General features: G+C 39.4%; 1 protein-coding gene across 1 annotated transcript in view; it reads right to left on the reverse strand.

Moving 5' to 3' along the window:
- NOX3 (NADPH oxidase 3) overlaps positions 1 to 10,381 on the reverse strand; it is a 41,132-nt gene extending 30,751 nt beyond the window's left edge. Inside the window, exons 1-4 of the mRNA XM_014950575.1 lie at positions 10,244 to 10,381; positions 9,476 to 9,571; positions 9,160 to 9,270; positions 7,252 to 7,336 (exon numbers count right to left, since the gene is read on the reverse strand). Coding sequence (XP_014806061.1) covers positions 7,252 to 7,336; positions 9,160 to 9,270; positions 9,476 to 9,571; positions 10,244 to 10,288 — 337 coding nt within the window. The 5' untranslated portion in view covers positions 10,289 to 10,381. The remainder of the gene's footprint in view (positions 1 to 7,251; positions 7,337 to 9,159; positions 9,271 to 9,475; positions 9,572 to 10,243) is intronic.
- Between the last annotated feature and the right edge of the window lie 1,388 nt (positions 10,382 to 11,769).

An 11,769-nucleotide genomic window follows, 5' to 3' on the forward strand; every position in this document is an offset into this window, starting at 1 on the left:
TCTCCTCTCCTCTCCTCTTTCTTCTTCCTTTTTTCCTCTTTCTTTCCTCCTTCTTCTTTCTTTTTCTTTTCTAAATTGTAATTAAATTCTAAATTCTAATTTCTAAATTTTCACGAAAGTAATGTCTTACTGTGCTAGTCACTTTGTAATCATAGATGAAAACACAGGATTAAATCCAGCTCCTGTGCAGTGCCTGGGGAGAGCTGTGGGCATGGGAATACAAGTTAAGGTAGGATGCTGGTCATGGAAATAACCACTGCAAAAAGGTATAAGATTGTACTCTTCCCATTAGCACTAGGTTAGCCCATGAGTCCAGGCTGAAGAGAGGCTATTTTCACTCTGATCTTCTGAAGTGATCCTTCTAGAGCAGTAGATGTGATGCGGTTGGTTGACTGTCAGGTTGCACTTCATTCAAAATACAATGTTAGGTTAGGGACTTCCCACCACCACTCCCTAACACCTGCTTCCACTCATTGACCCATGTTTAGATACTTACTGGGAGATGAAAGACCTATTTTAAAATCCTTGTCACATTACATTTAAAGTAGGGTTTTAAATGGAATCACATGTCCTAGTCACTGGGCTGACTGGTTATTCTCTTGTAAGTTGTGTCCTGATGAAAAGCTTAATAAAAATAATCAAATATTTATTGACACAAACATCCCAAGTGAATATCCTGAGCAACCAAACAGCAAAATCAAGCTCCCGTTTTTCTGAATCTTTGGCCCAATGAATAATAAATTATTTATACAAGCTGGAATAGCTTCAGCAGAATGGAGACTGAATCCAAATGGGTATGAACTGCCCAGAGATAAAATGAGCCTGGAAATTAGAAGACAGATTCAAGCCATCAAAGGAATGAGACTCTAAAATAACCTTTCAATAAATGGGATAATGGGATCAAGCAATCTAAGCAGCTTTCAGCTGAAGGTTGGTCATTTTATGAAATAGCACATATGACGTGACTGTGAGCATTAGAGGGTATTGGACTCAGTGACCCAGCATGTCCTGTGCACATTGTTATGGATTTGGTGCTGCATGTGAAACAACCTGGCCCATGTCAGGTGGGAGATGCTCCCCAGAGCCTGTGTGTGAGAGGGTGCTCCTGGCACCTCGGCTGCAGTGGGACACTGGAAGGAATGTTGCACAAGACCACAAGCAGTAAGTGGAGTGAGATGTGTGGATTCAGACTGTCAAAACCCAAAAGCCGGAGAGGCTCTGAGCTGCAGGGTTTAGGTGGCAGCTGTGTGGGGGCTGTGGCAATCTGTTCCCCAGCGTACAACTGATGTATAGGCAGTATATAAACACAGTTTATGTATTTAAGTGTAACAGCACTTTTAAGTGCTGAGTGGGAAGGAGGGGGAGCTGTTTCTACAAGGGGCTCCTTTCAGAACAGATGTTTTGGCCTGGTAAGGATGTTATCAGATCCAGCTGGAAGGGAACCAAGTCATTGCTTGATGAGGACCTGATTTCTCTGATATCTGAAAGAGCTCAGTTGGAGCACGGGGTAACAGGCTGCTGCCTGCGGTAGGTTGGGGAGCTACATGTTGCCTGTAGTCCAGTACTGGACTAAGGGAAAGAGGAGAGAAAACTTTCAAAGAATGGAAAGCCCTGACAATGAATCTGAGTGGACTTCTACTGAGCTGTTATATCTTGGCATCTGCTAGTGATTAGTGGTGCAATCAGTAGTGGTACTTGGGACTCTTGTCCCTACCTGCAGGATGCTCTTTATAACTCTGACACGATGGAATAGTCACCATAGCCTTGGGACCAGGTGAGTTTCATGCAGTTGTGGTCCGTGTTGTTATACCAAGGGTTCCCTGCAACATATAAACTGCAAGATTTGGACTATCGTTGCTCATTAAAATAGCAACACTGACTAGAGGAGGCAGTTTGAATCTGTGTTCAGAGAATAACACACTTTCTCACTTTCACGTTCAAAACATAAATTTTTCTGCAGATTGCAAAATCTTCATGTGCAATGATGACATTTCTGTTGTTTAGAAGGTTATGAAATCTTGAACTTTCCTCAAAGTGCAGAATTGTCCATTTGTACAAATTCCAGTCATGTCAGCAGCGACGGGAAACCTAGTGGTATCCGGTACACGCTGAGTGTTGAGAATGAAATGAGGTGGTAGTTTCTTCCAGACAGAGGTCCACATTTCCTAACATAGTATTTGCAATCTTGAACAGGAAAAGACTGTGGGTTGAGTAGACAGAGCTTCCCAAGAAGGTCTCAGTCCTAGGGTTTAATGAACGGTAATCATGTCGCAACTTTTCTCTGGAAAAAGAAATCAACTTTCTGCGTCTCTTAACCTAATGAGATTTTTCTGCAGGCTACTAAAGGACACCATATTGTCCATCTGCGTATTGTTCTGCTTTACTGTGTTACTGTCAATGGAAATATCATCATACCCTCTTCTATGGGATTTACCACATCTTCCCTTTTGGGTGACATTCCCTCCAGCTTTCACCTAACAGGCAGAGGATATTACAAGTGTAGAAGACTTCCAGAATGAACAGGAGAGGTCTTTTCTGCAGCGATTCTGTGGTAGCTGTTAACGTACAGAGTGCATTGGTACACTGAAAAATATTAACATTCAAACTAGTGAGGTACTGAATATGTTGGTTTACCTGAGTCTCCAATGATCTTAAGTTTGCCTAGAGCATTATTAGATGAATAATTCTCATGATTTTTTGTGTGCTGCTAGGAAAAAAGTGATGCAATCTAAAAGTGAATTATAGCTGGATGGTAAGAGTAATGCAAAGATCTGATTCCATTTTCAGCGTGGTTCATTTAATGTACAATAGTTGTAGCAGGCTGAAAAGTCTGGCACTGGATACATTGCCATTAGCTAAAATATTTTACATCCCTAAAGTGCATTTTCTGAAGGTCCTTTGCATCTGCAGTGTATAGAATTTACTAAGCAATTCCAAAATTAATATGCAGATTTCTGAAATCTGAGTTTACAACAGTTGTGTTTTTTTTTTCTCTGCGCCACTTAAATAAGTTAATCATGAGGGCAAAGTTTAAGATACTACATCTCAGGATTTTCAGTTCAATTTTTTCCTCATTCTGCATGACCAAATATAACGTATGGAATAAATCACGCAACCTTTTAAACAAAGTTCTTTTTTATAACTGTTGATGAAGGCTAAAGGATTTTGACTGTTGTTTTTAACAACATCTGGAACCTCTGAAGCACTTAACATACATTAATTTGTATTTGACCCCGAGATGTTCTATCTAGTCCACCTCTGAGATCAAATAAAAGGTTTTATTGGAAGAAGGGAGGGAGGAAAAGGGTTGCTATTAGAGCATGATGTTTACTGTACATATTCTTAAATACAAAGAGATGTAATTAAATTATCTTGAAAGTCTGGTCGATTTAGCTAGTCTTATTCAGCCAATTGTGCCTTCAGTGAAGCATGCACGGCTCTCATTGAACTAAACAGAAATTGCATGTGTTTATTTGAGGACAAGATTTCACTCTCTCTTTTTCTGGATGCCTGTACAAGATAATAATCAAATTGGAGCTTGCTGCTAGCAGTTAAATGTTCTGGCTAACCAACCCATCATGTTAAAATCAAACGAGTCAAATCCTGGCCTCTCTGCCTGCAGTGAAGAGAAGGGCTTTGCAAGCAGCTGACCCAAGCATGGGAAATTCTGTCCCAGACCAAGCCCGGGTTGTTTTGCCACCCACTGCCTTGTGCCTTTTCCAGTTACACAGAACTTTTAATTCAGCTTCATGCTGTCTTTGTGGACTAAAAAAGTGCAGGTTATGTAAAAATTACAACAACAGTGACCACACACATACTTGCATTGGATTATTTTTTTTTTTAGAGTGGTTATAAACATCAAAGAAGAACATGACTTGGACAATTTTTTATCCTAGCTGGAAGCTTATAATCTTTAATTTAATGTAGTTTGCTTCCTAGGACTTCCACTAAGTCTGGATTTAAACAGTCTCACTGCAAAAAAAATGCAGTTTAATGGAAATTTGATTTTTTTGTAATTTCTGGAAGTACAACACTGAGATATCAGCTAAACCTCTTTTGAAGATAAGTATCTGCTTCCCTGAAAACTTCACTGCTTACACAAAACTGTTAGTCAGATCACCAAAGCCCTTCACATAGACACCACTAGCAAAATGTGCTTGAAAATTGAAAGGTTTTCTAGTTTTTTTAGCTATAGATTTCTCAGAGCTTGCCAGAAGCCAAACACACCTGGCATCACTATCCTTCTGTCTGCATTTTGCATGGTTTTAAAGAAAATCACACTGCTGGAATTTTTAAGGAGAAGGAACCACCATTTCAAACAGCCTAACTACAAAGAACCTCCCTGTCCTTCCCCTACTTTCCCTTAATTGTTTAAGCTTTATTCATATCATAATTCAAAAGGCTTTTGGAACAGTATATTTATTTTACCTTCCTGCAAACAGCGAAACATCACAAGAAGCAGTTTGCTCTTCAAAATGTGTACCATATGCCAAAGTGAAAAAAATCAACAAACCTGCCTCCCCTCCAACACTTCCCACCTCAGAATATACTCTCTTATGAGGGTAAAAACAATAAGGTAAGAGAGAAGAGTTGTACAAAATATTATTTACTATCTCTTGTAGTAATCTTTCGGTTTCAGACAACCGCCTCTCAGCTGAAAAGTCTCTTTTGCATTAGAAAGCATAGAATGATTTGCACTGATCAAACTGAGAGTGCATGAAACTATGATTTTATTCTAGCAGACTTACAGGTCTATAAGGAAGATTTATTAGTGGGTGAATAACTCCCAGACAGCTCTTATCACAGACAGGCATGCAGAACGCAGGAAGCCAAACTAAGCAGAATTCCCTTTACTGAATTTTCAATGATGCCCTTGATTATAGATAGCATTGTTTACTCTCTCTCTTCCCTCCAACTTCCCTCTTCCACTAGTCTCTAATTATATCCCTTTATGACCTGACCAATTAAAGCCTGCTCTTGAATTTGTATTAGAGCTGATGAAAAATTAAAGGTACAGATGTACTTTTTCCAAGGCCATGCTCACCTCAGCTGAGCTGGTTGCCTGTTAGAAGCCAGACAATACTAATGTTGCACTGACTATTTTTAGCCCTCTATTAAATAAATATGCTGGAATAACACCACCTGGCAAGCTGAGATGAATACATGTTACTTTTATAATAAGGGAGTCTACAATTTTATATTGCGAGGCTAAGCTTACTGGTCTGATCTGCAAATTGGTTTAACTTCTTGCTGCCACATTTAGGCTATTGATCATACAGGGGAGAACATTCATTTAACGAAGAATTACTAAATTGCAATAGACTAATAGGAGCTGACTATGTTTTTGTGTAACAAACGGCAATATGGGTAGTACTTGGATAAATAATGTGTCAGTTGAGAGGAAAATGGCATCTATTTACACATCATTTTAACACTGTTAGATGTTATAAAAAGAGACTCAATATACTTGTGGGTACCTCTTTACTCTGAAACGTTGCTTTTTCTGTCACAATATATGCTGTAGATTGTGGGATTTTTTATGAATTTGAAATTTAATTTCAGGCAACTGAGTTTCTGGCCATTCTTTACACAAGTCTGACTATACAGGGATGTAGTATTTTTCTAAGCAAGATAGTTGTTTCTAATTGTCTGTCAGAGAAGCATGAGTTTATAAGTTGTCATGTTTTGTTCACCAGACTTCCCTGTATTTTGTTTTCTTCCTCAAATATCTCATCAGCTATTTGTCCATTTCATAGCCTGGAAAAAAAAGCCCAACCTAAATAACAAACCAACAACGAACCCTCATTTTCTCCCTAGAGAGTGACAGAATTAAATAATGGTGATTTCTGTCATTTCATATCAGCTCCTGTGTCTTTTTCCTTGGAATTACTGAATCCATAAAGTAATCACTTTTCTGATAGAGTTGCACTTCCCAAACTCTCCACCTTAATGCACTGGCAAACATTTTTATATGAAAGTAAAAATGCAAACATAAAAGGTTTGACTGTGCAGTTTTCCTTTCCTTTTGGAGCATGACAGATTATATACAAAGTGGAAGTTGGTTAATTTACATTCTTGGGTTGATTTGTTAATTAAAGAAGCAATGTTGCGTTATGTAGGAATCTGCTGTATACTGAAACTGAACTCTGATAAATTAATGCACATTACAGATAAGTAAATCATCATAATACACTGTAAGATGCACATTCTTATCTCCTAGCCTTCACTTCTGAATTCCTTAGCACTGTATACAAGGGACAAATTTTAGTTATTGATTCCTGATGGCAATCCTGACTTCATATTCTTGTCTCACTGCACTGGGGACATTAACAGCCTATACACACAAAAGCAGCTCCCTCATGTAGACTGAAAAAAATATTAGGGCCAGGATCCACACCGACAGCCTGGGGATACAACTGTTACCCTGCAATGTCTTCTGCTTGCAAATAGCCCTGATTAACTCCTATCCTTCACACTTTCAAAGAGAACTATCTGCCCCAGATATATCTCCATCTCTAAGTACTTATGCCCTTCCTCATACTCCCTTTCATTCTTCTTTCTTTGCACATCCCTCTCCCTCACACTATCTCCTGTTCCCCTCATGTCCTCTGAACTCCTACAAGCTTCAGTCTTTTCTTTTAACAAATTGGGGAACTTGAAGGTGCCAGTCACTAGGACCATCACAGCAGGTAATTTTTCATCTCAGGATGCAACTAATAGTTCCCTGTATCCATCACCTATTTAAAAAAAATATTTAGGAATTTAATGTTTTTGAGCCAGCTGCTTATCTCAAATTCAGATTAAATTTATTACCTGGTGGAAAAATTATTGAAGAAGATGTGCTAGTGAACAGATGAGCAGTGTGACTCATAAACACCATTTCCTTAGGACATCAGATTGTAATGCTATGTCATTTTCTCAAATATCTACTCTCAGGGATTTAATGAAAGTTATTTACACTAAATGTTAAGAGCAGACAAGTTGGTCACATCAACTAAATGGTAACTAGTATTTACTATTCAGGTTGAAAGTTTATTGATTTAACAGTCAAACTTTTCTCCAGCAAAAACGGTTACAAATGGTTAATCAGATGGGACTCCTACACCTATTTAAAGCTGCAGTTGCCAAATGATTGCACTAAAATAGCACTTCTCTGAGCTGATGGGGATTACAGCATTAAGCAGAATCACTGTGAAATTCAAAATAGTTCAAAGGCAAAGAAGAAAAAATGAAAACAAAAATAAAGCTTACTTGCATTTACAGCTATTCCGTAGGCAACCATCTTGTGAAATGCGATGTTTTTGTCAAGCTGTCTCCTCAGTGCTCCTCCACAGCACTTGGTGAAAAAGCAGACCTTGTTTTATATCATTCCTATTACTGTTTACAGCTCACATTTTGGAGAGGAGAAGAGAGGAGTTCAATACGTTTAAAAAGGGAACGCTGCAGGAATTCAGTGGAAGTTTTGGGTTAGCCTTCACTTTGGGCCTCAGGTAACTGGTTTTGGCATAGTGGCGCTCCAGGGTTTCTTAAGCTATTCAGCCTATGAAGGGGCTCAAAACGGGCTTTGATAACACTCTGCTGTGATTTCTGAGGGGTTTTTCTGGGCTGGTGATTAACTGATTTGCTGGTATGAGGACACCGGCCTGGGCCACGGCTGCTTTGCAAGCTTAGGTTTAGCTGCCTGAGCACGGCTGAACCGCTGGCCAGGCCGGCTGGCAATGAAAACATTCTCCTGGCTTCCACAAAATGCGCACCCCAGGAGGGTGAAGCTGTCTAGACCTCAGGTGGCTGCTTGCTTGTGTCACTGAGCCGTCACCCCATGATTGGAAGCCTGGAGGATGGCATGCTCGTGGCCAGCTGGGTGCCTCTGTCTGCTGGGAGCCAGCCCGGGGCCATCAGCCAAAGCCAACACACTCTGCTGGAATCCAGACAGGCCCCTCACGGACCGAATTCGGTCTCTGAACGGTGCTCAGGGTGTCTGCATTGCTCGCTCGACCTGGCAGAGCGCCATGCCAAAGATCCTGGAATTTATCCACGCTGTTTCCTGGCTAATAAATCTTCTGAAACTCTGGAGCACCACGGGGTGCAATGCCAAGACACAGCACCTCCTTCAAGAATCACTGGAGTCATGGAGTCACTCACTCCATGCTGGAGCCCGTCAAGTTGCTCCGTACCCTGCTCCTCAAGAGCAAAATATTGTCCAGTAGAGCAAAATATTGATTATCTGTAAGAAGAACTCCAGCCCTCTGGGTTCTTACTGAGCATCTAAGTAGGTGTGCAAATATTTTGTGTTAATTCACAAACTGGTTCAGAAGCCTGACAAGACTTCTTTTTTCTTAAATGCTCAGCTCCTGGACTCAAACAATTTAAAAACAGTGTTGATTCCCAGCCTAAAGACTGCTGGAAATTTAACTGTAACTCCGAAGGAAAAAAAAATGGGAAAACTGAAATAAGAACCAGCTTACAGTAAAATAAATTAATGTTACGATTTTTAAATTCCTGTTTTTCTTGGAGTCATGAAGTGATCAGTGATTTTTTTACCCAAACATGTGGTATTGGAATTGCTCTGACTGTAATAATTCACTGCAAGTTGAAGCTATAACCAGTAGAGCTACAGCCTTAAATACTTCCTATGCGTGATGCTGAGGTTAATGTAAATGCCTCTGAGGAGATGACCACTCCATTACTAAAACACATGTTTACAGGAAAGGAAGACCTGACTGGTGGCCACTCAGACAGAAGGTTTCAAATGTGTTCCTTATTATCTTTAGGACAGTTTTATCTATCTGTACTGTTTCTCTCTCCAATTTTCACTTTGCAGCTACACAGGGTACACATGATGGATACATACTTTCTCCATCTGGCCAAGTTGCATTATTACGTCCGCTTTTTGTAGCTCCTCACTTTTCACTTCATGACACCACGCTATGCAGCGGCTGCCAAAATCAGTGTTGCATTCAGAGCGCTGCGTTAAACAAGCCATTTGTTTCTCTTCAGTCATGAATAATGACAATTGAAATGTTAATAGCTAGGCAATAGTGTGTAGACTTCTCTATCAAAAATTTAAATTCCTTGGAAAATGTTTGATATGGATAATACCTCTAAACTACGGAAATAAAAAAGGGAGGATAAAATGGCTATTTGAGAAATGGTACTTACAATGCTTGTTCCTCGTAAGAATGAAATAAGGTTTCTACTGACTGGTAACAGGATTAGCATGCAGTTAAAATTAAGGCATGTTGCAGAAGCTCTTGCCCAAGCCAGGGTTGACTGTAGATATAACAGTATAAAGAAATGAAATTACAAGCTTGGTATAGGAAGAGCAAAAGAAAGAAAATACTATATTAACATTAAACTTTTATATGGGAAAATTGCTGTTGAAGCATCAAAAATATTATTATGAAGGATATAAATAAAACCAGACTATGCATACATTCTTCTTTTGGATCTTCTTAACAATCAAACTCGTACTTACTCCCAGCATAATCCGTGTATAAATGTAAGCATCTTCGTCTTCATACCAGTGGAAGGTATCAATAAACAAATAGAAATTCAGTCCCAGCCACACCATCTACAAAGCAGACAGGCTACAGATTAGTGATGCTTACAGTATTTTTTAATACATATAAAACTGGTTATGGTTATTGTTTTAAAAGTGTCTGAGAGATACTTCAAAATCAGTGTGCAATGCAGTTCTTGATCACAGATGATAGAAATCACAAATGCCTGCTGGAATGAGGCTATCTTTTAGCAAATGCAGGATTACAGTCCTATCCCCACATCTCCAGCAGAGGATATAGATGACATTTACTGTGTGATGGTAAACTTGATCTTAAACACAGGGCTAATCCTGGTCTCTAAAAAGGCAGTAAAATCTAAAATTAAAGAATTCCAGTAATGGAGGGAATTAGGAGCTGAGGAAATTCCTTTCTCTGCCCCCCATACTCAATTCCCCAAAGCCTCTAAAAACAGTTAAGAATATAATTTCAATTAAAATTGCAGAACAACTCCTGTTCCCTTTATCTGAGGACTAAAGTACACGGACTTAAAAATAATTAAAAATAAAACAGTAAGACTTTAAATTGTTTTTAAGACTAGTTATAAAAAGGCTGCTGAATATTTTATAGCAAGTTTTACATTAAACTTGAGAGTATTACTGTAAGCAAACCATAAAATGTCTTTTAAACAAGCTTAAAATATTTATATATATCCAATTATATTTTTTAATGCTAAAAATACTCACTAATAACAGCACTGAGAGTTTTTCATTCAAAATCCAGCATCCCATCCTGAGTGCCTCTCCCTATGCTAGCAGCAGCTGACTGTTGCCTTCCAGTGTAACCTGAGTTCTCTGTCCATTCCTCAGGCTTTTCTACTAACTCCTTTTGTCTTTAGATTTTAATAAGCACCTAGTGGGAGCAGGAGCTCTGTCTAGGAATTTTCTAATTAAGGGCTCCCTGACAAGAACAGATCACCCAAGTGACATGTCTCATGACCTGTGTAAATAAAATGCTGGTCATTGCCCAGTCCTTTCTCTCTCCAGAGTTATTTCTCAGCAAATGAGAGATGCTGTCATTAAATTGTCCTCTTGTATTAGCATGTATTTGGGTGGGGTTTTTTTGAGTTGTCTTTGCAGTTTGAAGAAGAGTTCAACATTTCCTCATTATTTGTTTTTTTAATTTAGTAGCAAATGGGAGCATCCCTTACGTATGCATAAGACAGGAGCATTACTTAAAGGTCTTGGGAGGGGTAGTCACTCACTCAGAAGTCGGGAACTGTCAGAATAAAGGCTGCCCTTGCAACATTCATCTGGATTTATTGTGAATATAGATTACGGCAATGTTGAAATGCATGATAGTTATTCATTCATTTGGCTGCAGTCATAAAATAAGCAGTTGTTTTCTCTTTCTTCTATTTACTTTGTTTGGTGCAAGGACACAAATCCTACTTCCTTCTCTCTCTGCTAGGAGGGGAGAAGTAAAAATTGGTGTTCTCCTGGGCTTCTCTGTTCTCTTCAAACACCCATGACCTGCGAGATGAGGAGAGGATGCCTATTCCAGAGGCCTGAGCACAGAGGAGTTGGGAAAAAACGTGTCCCTTCCTTGTGTATGTGGCTTGAGCAGCCTGGCAGGTGCTCTGGCTCCCGATGTATTCCAGACCCTGCTCCCACATTTTGTCTGCAAAGTGACATTACTTTGGCAGGACTTAAGGTACTCAGGAAATACCGCCTCTTCCAAATACAGCCCACAAACACTGTCCTAGGATAGAGATTATGCCTTTTTTTTTTTTCTTTTTTCTTTTTTCAGAATTTGTTTTTATTTATAAAACCAGATGTTCCTGTTCCTCCAGGTTTGTACTGATGACTGTTCAGCCTGCTTCCTTCTCCTTGGAGATTAACTCCTGCAAGGATCTAATGAGCCACCTGCAAAAATGAGTCAGCAGGATTCGGTACCTCTCGGCAAGATCAAAACCTTTTGACAGGTCAGTGTAATAGAGAATGCTGTTAGTCTGTTCAAGACTTTTCTTTAGTAGGTGGTTATTAAAGAAGCCAACACCATGATTATATTCAACAAGAAGATCACATTTTCTGATTTACTAAGAGAGAAGAATAATTTATTCACTTTTCTACACTTCTCCAGAGGGAAATCCCTTCCCCTTGGCCTCCCGTAACATCATGGAACTGGCAACAATATGAGTAAGGAAGAGATTGCTTTGAAACGTGGTCAACTCCACTACAGGAAGGTCCCCCTGGACATCTAGGTTTTAGCT

Source organism: Calidris pugnax, unplaced genomic scaffold (genome assembly GCF_001431845.1).
Source record: "Calidris pugnax isolate Ruff unplaced genomic scaffold, ASM143184v1 scaffold24, whole genome shotgun sequence".
Classification (NCBI taxonomy): domain Eukaryota; kingdom Metazoa; phylum Chordata; class Aves; order Charadriiformes; family Scolopacidae; genus Calidris; species Calidris pugnax.